General features: G+C 42.3%; 1 protein-coding gene across 1 annotated transcript; it reads right to left on the bottom strand.

The window, feature by feature from the left end:
- Positions 1-4,385: 4,385 nt before the first annotated feature.
- lamc2 (laminin, gamma 2) lies at positions 4,386-21,144 on the bottom strand. Its single transcript, XM_074688115.1, has 21 exons — positions 21,063-21,144; positions 13,499-13,675; positions 12,952-13,069; positions 12,702-12,823; positions 12,482-12,613; positions 12,205-12,394; positions 11,311-11,423; positions 10,827-11,219; positions 10,454-10,687; positions 10,224-10,360; positions 9,984-10,140; positions 8,662-8,867; positions 8,381-8,460; positions 8,153-8,290; positions 7,915-8,059; positions 7,674-7,817; positions 7,401-7,515; positions 7,122-7,318; positions 6,443-6,601; positions 6,249-6,348; positions 4,386-5,572 (listed from the first exon to the last, which is right to left on the bottom strand). Exons 1-21 carry the CDS (start codon positions 21,142-21,144, stop codon positions 5,319-5,321), a joined length of 3,393 nt encoding a protein of 1,130 aa, XP_074544216.1. The 3' UTR covers positions 4,386-5,318.
- Between the last annotated feature and the right edge of the window lie 1,029 nt (positions 21,145-22,173).

Raw genomic sequence — 22,173 nt, 5'->3', positions numbered from 1 at the left:
GTTACTTATGTGATAAGAGGCTAAATGTAGAAAGTTTAAAGTCATAACATAACACGACTAACTGTGCAATGCAACGGGAATAAAGTTTATTGCTTTAAAAAAAGCCGTAATGTTAAATATTTAAAATCAGTGCACTACAAGCCTAAATTTGTCATTTTCAATGATAAAAATTGCAAAGTAAGAAAATACAAAGTAGCTAATTTTACCGACCAGATTAAAGTCAAAATTTTACAAAAAAATACTTAATTGTTTCGAGATTAAAATCAGAATCAAAAGTTATTGAAGTTGAAATGTTACAAGCTAAGAGTTGTAAGAACAGCTGGTTAAGTTAGGAGATCAAAGGTCGTAATGTTACCAGATAAAATTGAAGTAATATTAGATTAAAATCAGAATGCTCAGAATCTGAAGTTGAAATTTTATGAGCTTGGAGTCTTAACAGACAAAACTGCTCTTAATGTTAGGAAATCAAAAAATTGTACTATTATGACATCATAAGCCGTTATGTTACGAGATTAAAATTGAAATGTTACAAGATTTAAAGTGATAATGTTACGAGATTCAAAGTCATAATCTTATGAGATAAAAGGTTGAAATCTTACGAGATTAAAAGTCAGAATGTCATGAAATTCAAAGTCATAATGTTACAAGATTAAAAGTTGTAACGTTACGAGTTTTAAAGTCATAATGTTATGAGATTAAAAGTCGTAATCTTACAAGAGTAAAAGTTGTTATTTTACAGGATTAAACGGTTGTAATCCTATGAGATTAAAAGTCAGGATGTTGTGAAATTTAAAGTCGTAATGTTACAAAATAAAAAGTCATAATGTTCCAAGATTAAAAGTCGTAACGTTATGAGCTTAAAACTCATAATGTTATGAAATTTAAAATCCTAATGTCATGAGTTATCAGCTTTAATGTAACAAATTCAAAGTTATAATATTAGGAGATTAAAAATCGTTATTTTACAAAATTGAAAATTGTAATGTTACAATTTTAAGTCACAATATTACAAGCAAAAAGTTATGTTACGAGGTCACAGTCATAATACCTCAAGTTTAAATTGTAATAATTCAAAATTAGAGGCCATGACGTTTCAACATGAAATGCTACCTTGATTAAAGCTCAGTTAGCAGTCCCATTGTTTGAAATAAATCCAGTTTAAAGCCATTACATTTAAAGATCAAAGTCGTTGTGTTACGAGAAACTTTCCCAATGTTACCGTGGCCCTGTCCTCTGTCGGAGAAAAGTGAATTCCTGGATATACTTTTGTTTTTTTTTTAACTTCTTGTAGATAACTTGGCGTCTAAACAGACTTAGAGTGAAAATGTGGAGAGGAGTCGAACAATATTTCAGAGTAATGAACACACTTTCTTCGCTGTTAGCGCTCTGAACACCACAGGTAAAGTTACCTTCAGCTACTTCCAAAAAAAACCAGTCGATCGTTGACTCTTTGCTGATCCAGCGTCTCTACGTCACCGGATCATGTTACAAAACATTTCAGGTTCAGTCTCAATCAGAGATCTTTCACAATGATGATGATGATGATGACGGTGTTGGTGATGATGATGATGATGATGATGAAGGTGACAGTTCCTCAGCAGCAGTCATGTTGTTGTTGTGGAGTGTGTAGGGGTGTTTTTCTTCTTCGTGTGCTGCTGTTAGCTCTTCTTAGACTGCATGCGTAGACAGTTTGGTTCAGGCATGAACGTCCATCACTCGGTAGAAATGTTGTGAATGTGTTTGCATAAAGAGAAAAACACAAAAACTAAACTTATATAAACATGTTCTCTATACTCTACGCTGGGGGTCGTCCACGCCCACGTACGCTCATTTTCTATCCACTCTGTAAATGAACAGCCTCATCGGTGTGAGACCAACATCTGTTTGCAAAGATTTGTACATTGACTCATGGTTCCTCTGAGTGTGTGTGTGTGTGTGTGTGTGTGTGTGTTTGTGTGAGAGTGTGTGTGTAAGCGAGAAGGTGTGTATGTGTGTGTCGGTCACTTTTTGTTGTACTCAGTAGCTGATAATGAATCTTGTTTCCTGTTTTAATCTGCCTTCTGTTGCTCTGACTTCATTTGATTGTAAACTGTAATGCACTCTTAAAAATGACGTGTCAATTTTAACCTGTGTGTTGGTTTTATTCCGTTATTAAAGGTTATTTATCTGAAAATCTGTGATGTTGGAAAGAGGGAGAATGAATATGAAATGTTCTCCAAATGTGTCGTACTTTACAGGATCAACGCCATGTGACGCTGACTTTAAGCCCAATCAGCTGAAGGTCTCCAGTTTACAGGGTCACTCTTTAAACCGGAACACCTGAGCTCAAAGACCATTGGTTAGGAGGAACTAAACCAAGTCCATCGCAGCTGGGGTCATCTCAAAAGCCCTGTTTCAACAAAGCAGTTCAGTACGGTTCATCTTGGTACGGCGCACATTTTGTGGCGTTCCGTACCACTTTTTGGTACCCTTAGGCCGCGTTTACACGACTCCAAAAACAGTCAAATCCGATAACATTTCGTTGCATTTTGTCCGGAAACGGAAACTTTTGAAAACGCTCTCCAGAGTGGACACAGAGCAGAGCGTTTCAGGGTGAAATGCTGACGTCACCCCATGTGCACTCGCAGTTTCAGGTGAAGGTTGGGCGTGCAGCCGCAACTTGCAGTTAAGCCATCCCGGTCCAGTTGGTGGCGGTGATGCGCCTCAAGGTTGGATTGCCAACTGTCTCACATAATAAAATGGCAGAAAATCACAACAATTATGGCTGATTTCCGAGTAGCATATATACACACATATATCCACTTCGCCAACTACTGGCCTGACCTGGCCACAACATCGAACGCAGACCGTTTTCACGCCGTCCTCATGTAAACGCGGGTGGCTTTTGGAAACGCAAAGGAAGAATCTTTGCAGGAGTCTCCGTGTAGACGTGGCCTTTGAGTGCCAGACTGACCTCAGGCAGAGCTAGAAACACAGCAGTTCATTGATTGGTCAAAAGATTTGTCACTTCCTGTGTGACAGTGGTGTTTAAGAACAACACAAAACCCAGCCATTAGGGATGGGTAACCAGTAAGGTACTTTTATAGGTACCAACCGAATCCTGCCAAAAGTACCAGGTACTGATTCACATAAGATCCAAAGGTACCATGTTAAGGTACCTAAATGCATCCTTGTGACTGTGAGGGAGTGGAAGAGTAGGCAATTTTCCATGTGGGATATGAACACAGCCTTCCAATGTTTACTGTTAAATAGAAAAATTTTATATTTTGTTATTAAAAAAATTGATATTTTCACCACATAAACACAAAAAAAAACAGAAATTGGTACCCCCACCCGCCATGTTTAAATATCCAGCAGACTTTTTGGAAAGTGTCGTCACGAAACAGTGTGGAACTACTGTCGAAATGACAGTAATTGAATTGGAGGATTTATCAGGTCACTGCATTGTGCTGCTGTGTCGTCATGCATCGGCACCCCAGTCAGAAGCCGCCTACCAAGAAGGGCACGACTGGCCTTGGAAATGCAAACAGGATCAGGCTTTACAAAGTCAACCTGTACCAAACTGTACTGATCCATACCAGACCGCTTGGTGCAAACGGGGCTACAGTTCCTGGACCTCTAGAAAGTGATACCTCCCAGTGGTCCAGAACTAAATTTCTTCTGTAGTTCCTCTGGTTGAAACAATAGACTGTTAAAAAAAAATGGACATCATCTTGCTCAAAGCCACAAAAATTGCTCCCCCTGGTGGCTGGCTGCAGCATAGGTCAGTCCCAGCCCCAGTCATTCCAGATGGGCTGTGGTCAAACTTTAAAAAATTGATACACCTCATAGAAATGTTTCTTGCATTTGATTGTTGTGGTGATTTGAAGATATTATTTGGCTGTCTTGTATCCAAGTCTTCTTTTTTTCTGAAAAGTTTCGTTTTGATTAGTTATCAAAGGTTAAAAAAGAGGTTTTATGTCACTTTTAATGATAATTGAGAGCTGACGTTCTTGTGTATTTTTTGGTGGGATTGTAAAATATGTCGGGAGGTAGAGTCAAGAAAAGGTTAGACTCCCAAAGAAAAAAATTATTATTATTTTTGTCACCCAGCTCCACTCAGATTCTCCCAGAATCCCTCACAGTCTCTACTGCACAGACTCTGGCTGCACAACTGCGACCAATGGCAGCGCCTGTGATGGGGGTATTTATGCCTAAAAACCTTATAATGGTAAAAGGCAGAGCCACACTGTCCACTCTATATACAGTCTATGGTCAAACCCTGCTGAGGTGATGAATAAAAAGACTGAAACACGAAAGTCAGAAAAAGTGCAGCAGGTTTTATTAGAAGCAGTAAGAACATAAATATTTCTGCTGGTCAGCCACACACAGGACAAAAACACAGGACTTAAAAAAAGAGGGTGCACTGTATGTACAGTTATAAATATAATACTTTTACATTCAAACATGAATCACAACGAACACAAAGACATCGTTCCACAGGCACAGAGTGCATCCTAAAGCCAGGTAAAGGTTTGATATGAGCTCTAAATACAATTATTTTTATACCAGGAAACCTGAAAGTGTCATCTCAAAGAGGACAGGTATCAAACTTACAGATGTGCAATAATGCAAAACATGACGTGTTGTTTCAGTGCTGACGTTTTGTGACTCGTCAGGGTTTAAAGAGGAACTTTGAGGTGGAGTCATTTTGGCGCCCCCCTGTGGCCAAAGATTTACATCATGTGATGCCTGATGTTGAATTTCATTGTCAGATCTGTCTCCATTAAATATTTAAATGACCTGAGATGATGAATGAGTGACTTCCACTCAAACAGTTTTAAAGTCAGAAACTTATATTTCCTGTTTTCACACAGGACATGAAGGCAGCGTTAGACCCTCTCAGGGATGGTTTCCTCACATACATATGTGATGTGAAGGAACATAACAAAAAATAAAATCTGTGAAATAATCTAAAAAGTGAATGATGTCAATTTAAGAAAATACGTCTTTCCTAAACTGCCAAAGATTGGGTCTAGGATAGAAAATGTGATTGGTTGAGATGAATATGTCCAGCGGGGAGGAAGCTTTGGAGGACGATTTATATATTTGGAAACATTTACAAGAAAATCTTTTTCTCATTTTACAAAAAAAGACAAAAAATAACACAGTATAAAAATCAACAGGCTTTTCGGTTTGAAGTGTAAATTTAAAAGTCTGTTGGCCGTCAGGAAGAATCCTTGGACTGAGTTTGTCTCCTTGTTTTAAACATTTTTCTCTCATTCGTTGAACCAGGACTTGGCAGCAGGTGCAGTACCGTGTGTCTGGGGGGGCCGTCTTTAGGCCTCCTCGATGGGGGGGGTGTTGTAGCATCCTTTGGGGATGGACTTTAGGATGGCCTTCAGGTTAGCAACGTCATCCTGGATGGTGTCAAGGTCCAGGTTGATTTCGTTCAGACGGCGTCGCTGTGCGGCCTCCTGGTTCAACATGTCCTCCAGGCGAGGCCTCAGGACGCCCTCCATGTTCCTCTGCGCCATGGCCACAGAGTCCTCCAGCTCCTTCAGCTTTGTGTCGTCGAAGGGAGTGCTGTCATCTGAGGAAAGAGACACAGCAGTGAGCGAAAAGCTAAATGCTAACATGCTACGTGAAGGGGGTGTTTGGTTCATTGACAGGAAGTTGGAATATTAGAATTTATCCTTTCAGGGAAAAGTCTGAGATGATCTTTGAGCAAGGTTTTGAAATCAGGAAGAGGATGTGCTACCACTCAGTTTCCTCTGTGCTGTGATCTGAGGGGGCGGGGATGCTATGCTAACAATGTGCTGCTCCGGATGTTCTCTGAGGTGGGAGGAGGCTGTTGGTTGCAGAGGTGGAAAAAAGGATTGGGGTTCAGGTTCGGGTTGGGTTTGGGGGTCAAATCGAACATGGCGAGTGCTCACCAACACGTGATCCAGAATCTGAACCTGAACAGGAGGAGGGACTTCTTGATGTGCGGTTAAATTAGCACATGGTACTTTAAGATCTATGTCTTACCCTTGATTTCTTTTGTTTTCACTTTTACTTCTAACTTTATCTTTAAACCAAGTAGTTAGTGGTTGAAAACACAAAAGCAACCAGTCTCGCTTCCACGTCCCTAACTCTGCAACATGAAAGTGACGCCATGAAACCAAGAACCAGCATGCCTCTGCTAACCACTCCTGTCGTGACATCACCAAAGGAGCCAAATCAAACCACCCCACAGAGGTTAAAGTGCCACAGACGCTGTTCCTCACCTATATTCAGCAGCATGTTGTTGATCACCTGAAGAGTGTCTCTCATGGAGTCTCTGGTCTGTTTGGCGTCTGCTAAAGCTGCAGCCGCTCCAGCAGCAGCCTACAAAGGAAGCAATCATCGCGTTAAGTTTCTGACAGAGGCATAGGGAGTGTAAAAACGCAGAGTTTAAGGTGTCATGGTTTTGTTTTCTTACCACATTAGCTTCAGCCTCCAGCCTCCGGGCGTCATCCAGCCCAGTTTTCACCTCTCCGGCCAAGCCGTTCGCACTCACTTTCATCCCCTTTGCGTCATTGTTCAGTTGGGTGAGGTCCTTCAGCAGACCACCAGAAGACGGCAAAGCTCCAATGGACCCCTGAGGAACAAAAAGAGACAGTCAGAGAAGAGTTCATGATGGTGAACCAACACTGCCACCTTCAGGTTGGGAAGGCAACACCTGCTATGAAGGTAAGGGGTAAAAAACATACTCTAAAGTCCAGTTCCAAATCTAAAACTCTTTCATTGTTGTTGTCTGAGACAAGAGAGGGATATCTGTGAACGGGGAGCCGACCCTAACAACTGAGCCGTAGTGGCACCACACCCTTGACGACTTAAACCGGGGTACCAGGACTTCTTCTCTCTTTTCCTGTGGCACAGTTTCTCTCTATGAGTCTTAACAGCGCCTGAAATATCTTATCCTTGTCTTGAGCGTTTCTGTCCTGTCTCTACCTCAACATTCACCTGGCTCCTACAAAATAAAAGCACTTGAACTGGCATATTTGGCATCCAGACATATCCTTTGAGACAGAAACAGCGCGGTTCAAACGAGGGGGTCAGGAGCTCAAACAAGGGAGAGTCAGATGATGTCTCTAAGTCTCAAAAACAGGTTTTCCTACCTCCAGCTTGTTGACCATGTCCTGCAGCTTGTCGACGGTCCCCAGTGCGCTGTTGTAACCATTGTTCACATCTCCCAGGATGTTCGACGTCTTCCCGTTGTTCTTGACAGCCTGCCCGATGGTGGCACTGATGCCGGGGAGACGTCCGATGGCGGCGTCGGCCAGCGCTTTGCTGCTGTCGATCTGCTGGTCAAAGCCTGAGGAGAAAGGTCACAGTTAGTCCAGATCCAAGACGAAACAGAGTTAGATCTTACTGAGTGTGTCTTTGAAGGTTTCTACCTTTCAGCGTGCCCAGGACATTGTTCAGCTCATCGGTGTTGCCATACATGCGTTGGAGGGCGCCTTCTGCGACCGCCTTGGCACCGTTCACTCTGCCTAACAGCTTGTCGAAGTCCTGCAAAGAAAAAGCAACGAGTCAGTACAAAGCTCAACACAAGGTTGGTCTCGGATTGGGGATCTTTGGGTTTGTTGGCCCCTTGCTCTTCCCAGGAAAGATGGTTGTAGAAAGTGTTCACAGTAAATGTTTGACTGGTTCCCATAATCCCTTCTTACCTTCTGGGCAGTCTTTCCATTTTCCAGCAGGTCCATGGTAGCGACCTTGTCTCCCTGCACCCCGTCTTGCAGAGCCTGCAGACCTGGGATGTCTACTGCGCCCTTCAAGCCGTCCACTCTGGAAACCATGGCGTCTACAGCCCCCTGAGCATGATTAGAGAAAACAGGACAGTTAGAGACTTTGCAGGTTAAAGAGAGAGACTCTTCTGGTCTGGGTTTGGTGTGGTCTAAGACCACCTACCTTCAGGGACGCTGGGATGGCCCGCTCCATGTTGCTGATGTCTCGCAGCATGCCGTCAGCCAGCTTGCTCTCGTCTCTAGCGTCACTGCTCAGTCCGATTGCGCGGTTCTCCAAACCCTTCACCTTGGCGGAGGTCTGATCGTACCTGAACAAACATGGATGATGTTAGTTTTGAGTTTCCCAGACGTACCAGAAGACCACGAAATGATCCGTTAGCGAAGCAACCAAAGTGACTCACTGTGCTTTCAGGTCTCCCACCAGCTCTTTGACTTTGTTCTCTTTGTTCATTAGGGTTCGCACCAGAGCCAGACTCTTCTCAGAGTCGCCCAGAGCATCACTGGCGGTTTTCTCCACAACGCCGGCCTTCGTCTGGTGTCTGCAGGATGGAGACAAAGGGAAAAGTTCAAGTACAAGAGTCTCATCCAATCATCGACCAACCAATTCAAAAAAATGTTGATGGACTTACATGTCTGCCAGGCCGGTGGCTGCTTTCACCAGAGAGGAGAGGGGGTTCAGGCTGAACGGGGAATCCCCCTGAGGAATCTCCTGTCGGGAAGGAGAAAACAGACCAGGGGTTAGAGAGTGAGACTCATCTTTGATCAGAAAACCTTTGTTTAGAGACTTCAACCAGCAACAGGCTCAGACTGCTGAGGGTACCCTATACACAACGCTTAGCTAAGGGGTCAAGACTCCCCAGATTCCCACCCTAAGATGAGATTTAGCACAGTAACAAAGCTCATATCTTACCACTGATTTGAGGTCAGTCTTCGCCTTCTCCAGTTTGCGTCTCATCTCCTCCAGCAGAGTCTGGACATCGTCCACCTTGGTTTTGTAAGTCTGATGTTGTTGCTTAACGTCGTCGGCTGCGTCTTCGACCTTTTGGATGTCCTGCTCCTCGGCCAGCTGGCTCTTGCTGACGGATGCCAGACGTTTCTGCAGGTTCTTCTCCTGACCTTCAAGACACATGAGGTTATGAGTATCAGACGGTTCAGTCGCTTTAGGCTAGTGTGCCCAGCTAGAAATGTTTTTGTCCTAAAAACATTCTGCAAATATGGCCAAGAATGTTGTTGAAAGGAAGTTTTCTTTGGATAACGTTTGTTGAATAGGGGCATTTTTTTTAAAGTTTGGTTACAGAGAATATTTAATTTAAAAGTATGGAAGTTTAGCTTAGCTTGTTTTGAGTTGAGATTTATACAAGGTGATGATTTGAAATGAATCCAATTCTAAGCACATGAGGCTCAAACCAGTGATGTTAATCCAACATAAAACAGTTACTGGAAGAAACTTTTGTGTTACCAATTGAAACAGTTTTATTAAGACTGACCAACAGTGTAGTTTAGGTCCAATACTTTTAGCATTGAAGCTGAACCTACTTTAACCTTTTCGTTTAAGTGCAACTGCTTGCTTCAATTTCAAAACAGTGCAGTTCTCTGCAAAAACTTCAGTTTCATTTTGATTGAATTCAAAGCTAATATATATATATATATATATATATATATATATATATATATATATATATATATATATATATATATATATATATATATGTATATATATATATATATATATATATATATATATATATAATTTCTGTTGTATGCCATTTAAGGCTTTAAATTACATTCTCATAACATTCTTTGAATGTTGAACTTCTAATGTTTGTCAAATTTTTATGACATCACAGAAACATTCTAGAATTTTTTATTCTGTAATCAGAAGCCTCAATAACATTCCGGAATTATTTCCCAGATGTTGCTTGTAGAATGTTCTTCCGCTTACATGGAGGGAACATTCTTAATTGAGGCCTAAAGATCAACCCTACAACATGTTTTAAAAAGCTTACAGGTTTACATTGTAGGAATATTCGAAACTGGAACGTTTATATGTTTTCCTAAAAACTGATCCTAAAACATTCACAGAATATTTCACCTTTGATAACAGTTGATAAAATGTTCTTTTAACATTATATAAAAATGTTTTTGGGAAACCACAAACAGATCTTTTAGGGAACATTTGCCATAGTTGTGTGTATGTTCCCTCCCTGCTGGGTGAATGGCGTCCTGTCTCACCTGCCAGCAGCTCCGCGTTGTCCTCCAGGTCTTCCACCAGCTCCTCCGTGGCTTTCAGAGCGGCCTCTAACTGAGCGCTGTTGGCTGGTTTGGCTCCTCCCTTCATGTCAGAGAACAGAGACTCCAGCTCCTTCAGTTTGAGAGCGTAGACCTCCATCTGAAAGATCAACAACACGTCAGGTGTCCATCCATTTTCAATAAGGGATCAAACTGTGGTGTTAAGGTCCTGATTGGCTTTACCTTGGCTTTGATGGGGCTGAAGCAGGCGGGGCAGCTGGACCGATGGCACCTCAGACCCTCGTGGCCCGGTTTGCACTGACAGCGGCCTAGATCATCACACCGTCCGGACTCAGAGCCCTGAAGGTCGCAGTTACACGCTGAAGAAAAGCAGAAGAAGAGCATTAAAGATCAGGTAATGAGGTTTGACCATGCGAGATGTTGGACAGTGAGATCCTGGACACGGTTCTTACGTTTGCAGGCGTCGCCCGCGCGGCTGTGGTAGTAACCTGGCTCACAGTCCTCGCAGTCCGGGCCCCTTGTGTTGTTCAAACACTTCAGACACACGCCAGTGGAGGGATCGCAGCTCCCCGGCACGCTGACATCGATGTGGCCGTTGCATCCGCAGGGCTTACAGGGAACCTGCAGACTGTCGCCTCTCCTGGAGGCGCTGTAGTAACCTTCCTCACAGACATCACAGCGGGAACCTGAGGACGGAGACACGATATCATCACAATGTCCTCAACCGTTAGCGTCTTTACCTTTAGTAAAATATTGAATCAAACTCAGAAGCTGCATGCAGGGTAGTCCAGGTGGAACAGGTGTGTGAGGCTCTTTGGGGCGTACCTGTGGTCCCTGGGGGGCAGCTGTCACATTGGGGCCTCAGTGAACCTTCAGGCAGAGAGCAGGACACTCCATCTGCACAGGGACATTTCACACAGATGCTAGGATTCCAGGGGGCGCTGTAGAACCCTGGTGAACAGCTGCGGTCTGCGGGCGTCTGGTCAGAGGAGTAACAGTCCCCGGTCTGCGGGTCACAGCTGCCTCCTCTGCAGCTGCACGGCTCACAGGCGCTGAACGCTCCGTTTGCAGGGACGCTGCGTCTGAACCCGGCTGCACAGCGCTCGCAGAAGTCGCCCTCGTATCCCACGGGGCAGCTGCAGGTCTGAACCCAGCGGGCCGGGGCGCCTTCTCCACGACGAGCTGATGCCAGCTTCACATCATCGAGGTAACCGCGTCCTGAAAGACAACAAGAGGAATCAACGTCAAGATCAGATTGGAGGTACATGAATCATCAGTGAAAGCAGCGTCTACAAGAACATCGGCTTACCGTTTTCTCCAAACGTGGCTCTGATCTTGATGGTGGTGAGGTTCTGGAGGAGCGTCTGAAACTGGAGGGCAGAGATCTGAGGCCTCCACCTGCTGCTGGGAGCTTCGTCCAGCCTGTCAAACACACAAACCAAGAAAAGAAACATTACAACAGGCCTGACGTTCTCACAGAGCTCTGTCTCTTCACTGTCCTGAGGTTAAACTCTCCGGTCTGTTTGTGTTTGGATTCTTTCTGCGCCTGACGTTGTTTCTACTCGCTCTGACATTCAGGTATGTTCACACCTCAGTGAAAAAATAATACTTCAGGTGAATTGTTGGATGAAAAGTGGACGTAGGCTGCAAGTTGTAACTCAGTGGATCTCAGTCGACCGTTCAAAGCCTCATTTGGGATCTGGAAATCCGCCATCCACATTTCGTGGTATTTCTTTTGACTAATCCAAGGACAGATCCCCAAATTACTGACCCGTACCGTCCCACTTTTTGGGATCTTTCTATTGGGGTGCCAGACAAACCGATCTGACCCCAGGACATGGAGCTAGAGACACTGCAGTCAATTGATTGATATAAAGAAACGATACTTGTGCGACAGCAGCTGCTCGGAAATTGGCGTCACGAAACAGCATGGAACTACTGTCGAAATGAAACTGTGTTGCATTTTTCTTCTTCGTTGGATTTATTAGCGGGGTACACTGTGTCACACTGCCATGGCATCAAGCTATTACGTAGCTGACAAGGCTATCGGCATTCTGTTTATACACCGGCTACCAAAAAGGACACTTGGCTGTGGGAACCCAACCAGGATCAGACCTGCACCAACTGTCCTGATCCGTACCGGACCACTTTTCGAGTCCCTGCTGGACCCTAAAAGGAAAGCAGATCAGGACTATCTTCTGACCTGTAGCTGTAGTGTAACTTCTTCCCACATGGAACGATGGATCGCAGATCGCCCAGGGAGGCGGAGACTCTGGTGCTGGATCCTTCCAGAATGACATCATTCGTAGATGGGTGACGGACGCCGCGGTCAAGACGCAACGAGAAGGAGAGGTTCTGACCGTAACTCAGCAGCTGGTTCCCCAGGAAAGGAGCTGTAGGAGGAGGAGAAACATATTCAGTCAGGTTGGAGAGAAGAGGAAGAGGAGGAGGAAGAGAAAAAGGGGTGTGGTTATTCTCACCTGGGGCGTACAGGTAAAGAGGGAGGCTGTTTTTGGAGATCACCTCCACGTCCTGGTGTTTCGGCGACCAGCGGAAGTGAACGTCATCAGGGGTGTCGCCTTGAGCTGTCGCTGTCTTCCAACCATCCGGACCTGAAATCACGGCACAGTCAGTCAGCAAACTGGGGCTTTTATTTTGAAAATCAACCCAATAATTAGCATTAAGAGGAGGAGGGGTTACCGGTGGTGAAGGTGGAGGTGATGTCGTGGACGGAGTAACCGGACTGAGCCGAGCACTTGCTGCTGTGGCCGTAACAGAAACACGGGACGGTCACGCTGCCAGAGTCCTGCCTGGGCTGACGACTGAAAAACACAACGAGACGCAAAAAAGTGAGACAGGAAACGCACGTGACAAGCACAGGAAGTAGAAACACGGAGGAGATGAAGGGTAAGACGGTGAATACGTGGATCTGAGGGGATGTGCTCTTTACCTTTGCTTGCAGCCGTTGGGTCCGATCGGTCCGTCAGGGCAGCGGTCACATTTATCTCCTGTGACGCCGTCTTTGCAGGTGCAGCGCCCCCTGCTGTCACATGTGTTACTGGCAGAGCCTGGAAAAACAGAAAAACAGTGAGATGTCGAATGTAGGATAACCAATGTTCTCTATGGAAGAGGATTAGGGCCGGTGGGTTTGTTTTGGGGGTTGGGTCTGGTCAAAGTCAAATTTGGGATCAAGTCGTAAATTGAATTTTGATTTTAATTGAATTTTCTCAGTCTTTATTTTGTCCTTCTGATGCCCCCGTAGTATCTTTACATGATTTGCAGCACATTGAAAGTTTCTATTTCTTTCTCCCTGGTGTTCAAGAAAGAATCTTATTTCAACTAATGTCTAAAACACTTTGTCTTGGCTGCTGTCTCTTTAAGAAACCTCCTCCCCCCTGATTGGCCAGTCCTCAGGAGGCCTGTCAGAGAGGCGGAGCAAATAGAAACCTCAGTGTTTAAGGCCCCCGCCTCCATATAGGAGATCCTTAGTTTCTTACCTGTGGAGTTGCAGCGGCAGCGTGTGCAGCTCTTTGCTGCCCCCTCCAGGAAGTAGCCGGCCTTGCAGCGCTCACAGTGCCTCCCTTCAGTGTTGCCCTGGCAGTCGATGCAGAACAGCCCCCGGGCGTCCCGGAGGCAGTACGGAGATCTCCCGTTGCAGTTACATTTCATTATGGCTGTGGGAAGAGGAGGAGCAGAGGGAGGCGTTAGTGTTTTTATTTTACGTTATGACACAGGAGGCGCTTAGCTCCTCCTTCCTTTATGGTTTATTTTAGGTACCTAGGAGTCCAGAGTCCCTTCACTCTGCGGACAGTTTATCTTTCCTGAAAACCCCGCTGAGCTTTAACCCGACCTACCCGGGCTTACAGATGTTTACAGAGCGTGAAGCTCCTCGCATGTCCTGTGGTTTGTTCAGAAATCTCAGCGAGAGCTGCGCCTCCCAAAATCAAAGCCCTGCAGACAAATCCAAAGCCTGCACACAGCCCAAACCAAACCAGCCAACGCCCAAACTACAACGGCGAGGTGTGTCTGCAGCGGGCGCTCTGACACACAAAGAGCTCCAAAGCTGCTTTCACCTCCTGAGAGACGTCCAACAGGCTGTTACATGACCCATCACACCCATCCACAGAATCCAGCTCTGACGACAGCGCAGAGAGTGAGGCTGGATCACCAGGAATCAGCCTGCAACCGTTCCCGTCCGTGGAGGAGGAATCTGCCTCTTATATGGTTTATCACGGCTGTAACACCTTAGTGTGGTGAAGGCGGCGGTGCCAACATCGTCATCCTCACAGAGCAGCTGCTGGATTAGCTCATGATGATAGGATATGTTAGCTGACTTAAGCTTGGTTTCATCATGTTATGCCAACTTTTACTTTTAGTTTTTCTGAGTTTCAGGATTAGTTTGAGTCTTTTCTGTGAGGTGGGGTTGTTGTCAGGGCTGAGATTCAAAAGTGTCAAAAAAAGTATTGGGGATAAAAACGGAAAACATACCATTTAAAAAAAACATGTTCACTGAGGAAAGATGAACAACCATCTATAAAAAAATCATCATGGACTTTGACCTGCTGTCTTGGCCGCAGCCAATAGGTTATGATTAACCCTTTGATACCATGTCATTCCCCACCCTCACCCTATTTCCTGCTCTATCCTCTGTCTTCTTTACTTTCCAATTAAAGACTTAAAAAAGCCCCAAAATACATACATACTTTTGAGTTAAAAAAAAACCCGAGTGTCAGTTTGTGAAAGTACAAACCCTGCAAAATGACCAAAAAAACACCAAAAATCAAAAATTCAACTCAGATTTCTGTTCTTCCTGTTGGAAGTTGATACCAGGCTTTTGTAGGTCTTGATATGACAGTTCAACACCAGAAATGTCACACATGAATGTTAAAGTTGGTGGACGTGAAAACACCATGGAGCATGTAGTTGCATGAAACCACTGGATTCCTAAGGCCTCGTTTACATGACGTTTTATCTGAAAAACAATAAAACGCAGTGAAAGAATCTGTGTTTACAAGGACGCCAAGAAAAAGACTGAAAATGCTGTAGTAAGCATGCCAGGTCTGCAGGTGGCACTATAACTGTCTTATCCAGAAAGAGCTTTTGGTAGATCCATAGACTGTACGAAACATGGACTAACGTCACCCGTCTGTTTCTGAAACGGAAAGTGAAGCAGATCGGCCATAGCGGCCATATTGGTAGTGGCAAGGGCTTCTCCTACAGCCATAGGGCGCCTGTCGGTCAAATGACCCTCAGCTGTGCTTCTTATTGGGGGAGCTCATGATCTTAATATCCTCTGAACAGCAGCGTTAGAAAAAAAATTCACCCCCAGTGTGTGCCGATGGTAAAACAAGCAACTCAGACAGGTGACGTTTTTTGAACCAGACTGTGAACAGGTTAATTTCTGCTTTGAAAATAGTTTTTTTTGGCTTGGTGTGTTTGTGACTTCCTGTACTTCCGGAGCCAGCCTCAAGCAAACACTCGAGAAACGGCAGATTTTAGCACTTTTGCATTGTCTCATATTCGTCTAGACCGGAGGTTGCCGCTTTGGTAGATCTTCTCTGAAGTAGAGTTGAGTCGATCATCTGGTGTGTTGGTGAATGCTAAGAGCAGAAGTGGAGCAACAGATGCGATGATTTTGTTAAAGACAGTCACAGATTCAGCAGATTGAGCAGCACAAGAACAACACGGTGGATCACAACGATTGTAAATACTGTTGGACTGTTGGATGCACGAAGCAGAGTGCGGCGTCAGCGTTTCCACTGAGGCTGTTTTCAAAAGTTGTAGTTTTAGGTTGGCTAAAACGCAGTTTCCGTGTAAACGTGAGGCTGAAACTCAACAAAACCTTTGCTATTCATCTTAAAAACAGCCCTTAAATCTTTCCATGACTGACTTTGGTGCAAAATTTGATACGACTTGAAGCCGCAAAAGAAGGAAAGAATTTCTATTGAATGATTTGATTTCACCCCTGGGAAAAAAAGATTGCTGTTTGGAAAAGTTGAATGATAAACTTCCCCAAAGGCCAACTGCAGACTTTCTGTTGGATATCTTATGGTCAGTGATCTTCTCCTCTGCTCTCTGCTCTGATTTTTTAAGAAACAAAACTTTAAAGATGCTGTGAGGAGGATCTGTTTTAACTGGGCTGCCCCTACAAACTTTAGTTTGCTTGTTGTCACGTTTCAAACAACAGCGCTACTGATAAAAACCTACCTCAGCACAGTGTATCCAGTAAAAAATTGACTTGAGCAAAGAAAATTTGTTCTAAAACAAACACACAAATCTTTACGACAGTGTGCGTGAGACTGCAAGCCAGAAGGTGGCGCTGCAGTCACCTTAAAACAGATCCTCCTTATAGCATCACTGAATGTATGACCTGGTATAAACTGACAGCGCTAACAACATTAGCCAAAATCTCTTCAACTCATTGAATGAGTGAACACCCCAAACACAAAAACTTTAGTTAATCTGAATTACTGACAATTTACACAACAAGCTAACGGGCTAACTAGCTTTACTGCTAACAATATGTTAGCTATACAAACACATCAGAAGCTAACACATGCCTGTTTGCAGTTTTTGAATATTTGTTTACTGAGATTTCAGTGGATTTCTGTTTCTCTGTCTGGTGTGATTAGCCTAGCTTAGCATAAAGATAAACGCTCGGCTTAAAAAGACCCATGGAGTTTGCTAACAGGCTCAGTTTAGTTATATTTTTGAGGAAATAAAAAACGAGTGTCAAACTTCATCTTCATGTGACCGTCTGGTACATGCCTGTGGTTTTTCAAAGTAAAGGTTTTGTTTCTGCACACAGACTGATGTAAGGGTCCAGAGGGGTCTAACGTGTTTGACTCTTAGTCCCTCAGTGGCAGCTCCAGCAGACTCCTGCTGCTCAGCGTGTGCGGTTCAGGTTACCTGAGGTAGTGATAACACTGTGACTCATCTCATGACACCATTTAATGATCATCTGAGCGCCGCCGCCGGCGATCAACTCAGGAATTACGGCTCCACAGGGACGGTTTCCGACTTGTGTCTGTCTGAGAGGATTCCTCCACAAACATCAAAAACATCTGAGGAGCCAGCACCGTTTCACAACTCTGTTTTTTCACCCCTGAGGGGAGTGAAAACATTACACACTTGTATGGAAAAAATGTATTACCAAACCTGGAAAGTGACCCACTTTGGAAGAAGATTAGAATTCCTGGTAACCACGGTCTCTCTTCAACAGCTCAGATTAAAACTTCCCATACACAAATGACTTTTAGTAAGGTGTGTGTTTGTTTTGGAACACATTTTCTTTGCTCTTTTTACTAGATAAATACTGCGCCAAGGTAAGGTATTGATCAGTACAGTAGCTGGCTTTATGTAGCGCTATCGGCAGCCTGGTGTCGTATCCATGGGCTAACTCTTCACTCTTCATTTTATTGATAGACTCTCAAGTTTGAACAGACCACTGCAGTATTATGGTACCTTAAAATATGTTATGTTGAGAAATAAGATTAAATATATTCAAACAATGTAACACCACATGTCATTGCTGGCATTACGATATGATGTATTATGATATGATACAATATTAAACTTTCAGAAATGTGAGGGCGTAATGAAAAATGGTAAATCTTAGCTAGTTACATAATAGTACAATACAATACATTAGGTTTAGAAATAATACAACATAGGGTACAATGTAGCCAGACGACAGAGTAAGAAACATTTTGATGTATTAGGGTAAAAAGCATTATATATAATAATTTGTTCAATGATAAAGTAATTTTTTTAACAATAGATTAGGACGAAATCTTAAACCATATATTGTGCCACACAAGAAGATGTTTGGATACACTCTGATTGATTTTTATACATAACTGCTAAGTATTATGGGATAGGCTTTGATACTTTAAGAGAGATACTTTTAGTCTGACACAAATATTTTGCTGCAATGTAATAAAAATGATACTTTTTGTTTAGTTACATAACAGTATGATACAATGTTATATGATGTAATATAAAGTTACATTAAGATATGTAACCAGTTTGAGGATGTAAATGAATAATATTATAAAGAATGTTTCGATGTACCACAGTGATACAATACAAAATAATTTGTTGAATAATGAGCTATTACAGCTTATGATATTTTAAAGCGTGATACGTTTGGATACAGTATGATTCATTTTGATACATTACTGTTGGTATAATAGGATATAGTATGATACTGCAAAACAAATAAATGCTTCAATATTATTAAAAAGTTTTAGTACGCTAAGTAGGAAGGAAGAAAAAAAGGAAAAAAAGGGGATAATGGGAAATTCCTCAGGATTTTTTTTTATTTTCTTCTTTTGTATTTGCTGCTGTTCTTTTTTGGATTATTAATTATTCATTGTTTGTTTAGATTGTGTTGTTTGACTTTTTGTTTTGCTCTGGTATACATGTTGTACAGTAAGAAGGCTAGGCACATATAAGCTAAGTAGCCTCGGCCTAAACTTTTTTGGTCAACATGGTTTTCAGTGGTGTCGCTTTGGTTGGTTTACTTTTAAATATGTTTGAAATAAACTAAGAAACTAAAAATAATAATAATAATAAGTAATATATAAAACAGTGTAGCATGTTACCCCAGCTTAACTATTTAATGTAACATGGTGTGTAGATATGAATAGATGCAGCATGCTAACGGATAAGATGTAATCAGTCTACATTAAACACTGTGTTTTCCCGTGTCAGCAGCAGGAGGCTCTGCGGCGCTCAGCAGCCTGAGGACCTGTGTTCAGCCCGCTGGCCGGCCTCAGCATGACTGACTTTAATAACCGTTTCAGTGTGGTTCCCTCTGAGCTCAGATTTTTCATCTTCCTGCTCTGAGCTGTCACTCATCTGTCAGTGAACTGAGCTGAACTCCAGCAGCTCATTAGAAACATGACCCACAATAACCCCTCCTCCCCCTTCTGTCTCTATCAGAGGGGGCGGGGCAGCTCAAGTTCAGGCTTCACCCACAGGTGAGGGGAGGACGGCCCCACCCACAGGTGCCTCCCTAGAGATCATACAGGTACGGGAGCTGATTCATGCAAAAGGAAAAAAAAGGAATAGAATGTAGAAAATGTGTTGTTTGAATATTTTTCAGTTTAGATTCAGTAACTTCTTTCTATGTTTCAGCTTCATTATTATTATTATTATTATTTATTACAAAGTATACTTATGTAAACTTTTTTATATTTACTTTTTTTATGCAGACTTTATAAACAGACTTTTTTAGTTAAATTAATCAAAAATTAAATTTACCACAATATAAAAAAATTCAGGCATCACTTTTGTTTTTTAACACCCAGAGTTAAATCATTTCTCTGGACTTTTTGGGTAAATGTGGTTCAGATTAAGTCTAATCAGACCATTTGTACTAAAAATAAAACATTAAAACTTGCTTTCATTAAAATTTTGTGATGTAAAACTCAAATAAAATGCCTTTTAATTTTAAAAAGTCTGATGTTATGGTTTCCAGTCTATATATTTTGCTGAGGCTTAATTCATTATGTGTGTGTAGTATAAATGTGTTTTTAGTTGTGTTCTTGTCTTATTTATTATGTTATCTTATTTAATGTTTTTTATACTTTCATATCTAAATTTCTATATACAGTTTTTTTCTTGTACTTAGTTTTTTATCTATACTGCTGAAAGAGAGGATTCTTATTTATTTATTTATTTTATTTTATTTTTTTATTTATTTTTATCATTTAAAATACAAAAATCAATTAATAAATTAATTAAATCATTCATAAATAAAAAATAAAAAGATAAAAGATAATACAAATAAAATGAAATAAAAAAGAAAGAGAGGAAATTTTTAATTATTTTTTATTTATTAATTTTATTTAAAATAAAAATAAATAAATAAATAAATAAATAAATAAATAAATAAATAAATAAATAGAAATAAAAAAAGAAAGAGAGGAATATTGATTTTGGATTTTTTCTGTCTATCCTATATATATCCCCTATATACTGTATAAACAGAAAATTGACAAATAAAACCTATGAATCCTTTAATCCTCACATTTTAAACTAGCACCATCTACTCGGGATGAAAATTACTGGTTTGATTCTAAACTCACATTTCACGTTTTCTTCTTTTTTACTTTGAGACTTTATTATTTTGATGAAAAACACTGAGTCACTCTTTTTCCTGGCACTAATGAGCCTCCGTATAATGTTTTGTAACTTCTGAGTGTCTCTAATTCTGATCTCCTAATCTGGATTAAATGACTCGTCGTCTCTTCTAACCTCTGCTGGAGTTTAGTGTGAGTGTTGATTCATTTATCTCCTCATAAATCACCTCTCCACCTCTCTGCTCTATCTCTGTTTTGTCTGATCGGTGTGTTGATCAGTTTGATTCTGTTAATATTTAACACCCATCATAAAGTCTGTGCAGGCTGAGTCTTTTTACCTTCACTGATCTGAAGAAACTCTGATATCTGTGACATAACGCTGTCAGAGAGAAGCTGGTTTTTAACGTTCAGACTGACTCCATGAATCTGTTTCGTCTGCTTCTTCTTTCTCTTCTTTCTCTTATCCTCTCTGTGTTAAAGCTGCAGAAATTAAACTTTTCCCCTCTTTATTTTTACATCAGATCATTTTTAATATTTTATTTCTTTTGTATTATTTCTTTTCTGACCTTCAGTCTCACCATCAATCAGCCTTTTTAGAAAACATGAACCAACTCTCTTCTAACCCTAACCCTGAGCTCGTCGTACAAAACTGAAACCACAACTTTATCTCTAACTTTTCAACATCAACGAATTGAATTTATCATAAACTTTTTGACTTGTTTTCTAAACTTTAAACTGAATCATCCCAGACGTTTTTTTTAGAAAATATCTGGCACAAAACGTTTTTCCCTCTCTTGTATCGACCAGTATAAAAACACGTCCCCCGGCTCTAAATATTGAACTGCTGAATGTGAGATTTGAGAAGACGTGTGTGTGTCAGAGAAAGCGCGACTCAGCAGTCTGAAGATGCTGGTCTCCTCAGCGTCAGGTTGAAGCAGCAGAACGAGGAGCAGGTAAGCGCTCAGGTACTCACAGTGGTAGGTGTAGGTGGCCTGGACGGCACAAAGTGCAGCCAGGAGCCCGCAGAGAGAAACCAAACAGCTGCTCCTCTTCATCACCGAGAATCCTTAAAACAAAATGTGATGAATAAAAAACGATAAATCTGATGAATGTGGTGAAAAATAAATGATGGATGTGATAAACGCACTCCCAGAGAAAAATCTAAACTGATCCAAAACCTGCCAGAGCCACGCTTTTATGTCCTCTGCTGCTGCACGCCTCAACACGCTCACATACTGACACACACTCACTCACTCTGATTCACACACACACACACACACACACACACAGTCAGAGGATATGACGGCAGTGTGTGTGTGTGTGTGCTGGGACAGTTGGGCGTTGTTCTGGACCCCTCTCTGGGACTCTTCCATCATATTTACATGTTTAGGACACAAAGGGGTTTCTCAGGAGGGGCATTAGTCGCCTGATGGAGAGAATCTGCGCTCTGTGCAGAAAATAGAAGCTTCGACCGTCAGCGTGTGACTGGACTCTGATCGTAGATCTGACTGTGCTCAATCTAAGGAGTCAATAAAAGTTAATAAAACACCGTTCAGAGCAGCAGGGTGACTCTTTATCAGCTGTGATCCAGCACCAGGAGATCAAACGAAGAGAGAAACTGTGACTCCTGAAGCAGCTCAGGGCGAAGGAGGCTATCCATTAATTATGTTTCATACATCACCTGAAAAAACCACATCAACCAGGAACCACAGACATGAAACACTAACACTGTTTGAGTTTTCTGAATCCAAAAAACTGTCAGTAAAAACTAAACCTGACACCAAAGATAGATGAAGATTCTAGTCCTCACGCTGAGTCTGTGGGTCAGGGACCAGGTCTTTACATGAATGGATGGATGGATGGATGGATGGATTGCTAGCTCACTGGATGGATGGATGGATGGATGGATGGATGGATGGATGGATGGATGGATGGATGGATGGATGGATGGATGGATGGATGGATGGATGGATGGATGAAAGATCTAAACAATGGATGGATTGATGGATGACCTAATGGATGGATGGTTGTATGGGTAACCTTAATGATGGATGCACGGTTGATTGGATGGATGGATGGATGGA

This window comes from Halichoeres trimaculatus, unplaced genomic scaffold (assembly GCF_033239565.1).
Source record: "Halichoeres trimaculatus isolate MK-OKI-2021-1 unplaced genomic scaffold, fHalTri1.1 fHalTri1_scaffold_15, whole genome shotgun sequence".
Classification (NCBI taxonomy): domain Eukaryota; kingdom Metazoa; phylum Chordata; class Actinopteri; order Labriformes; family Labridae; genus Halichoeres; species Halichoeres trimaculatus.
The sequence above is the reverse complement of the archived record's forward strand: the minus strand, read 5'-3'. Positions and strand labels throughout refer to the sequence as shown.

Excerpts from the sequence above, each read along its gene's own strand:
- lamc2 (XM_074688115.1), bottom strand. The coding sequence starts at position 21,144 with ATGAAGAGGAGCAGCTGTTTGGTTTCTCTCTGCGGGCTCCTGGCTGCA. Across the intron at positions 11,220-11,310 it reads AGCCACGTTTGGAGAAAACG|GACGCGGTTACCTCGATGAT; the intron begins GTAAGCCGATGT and ends GTTGTCTTTCAG. Across the intron at positions 8,060-8,152 it reads GTGGGAGACCTGAAAGCACA|GTACGATCAGACCTCCGCCA; the intron begins GTGAGTCACTTT and ends ATGTTTGTTCAG.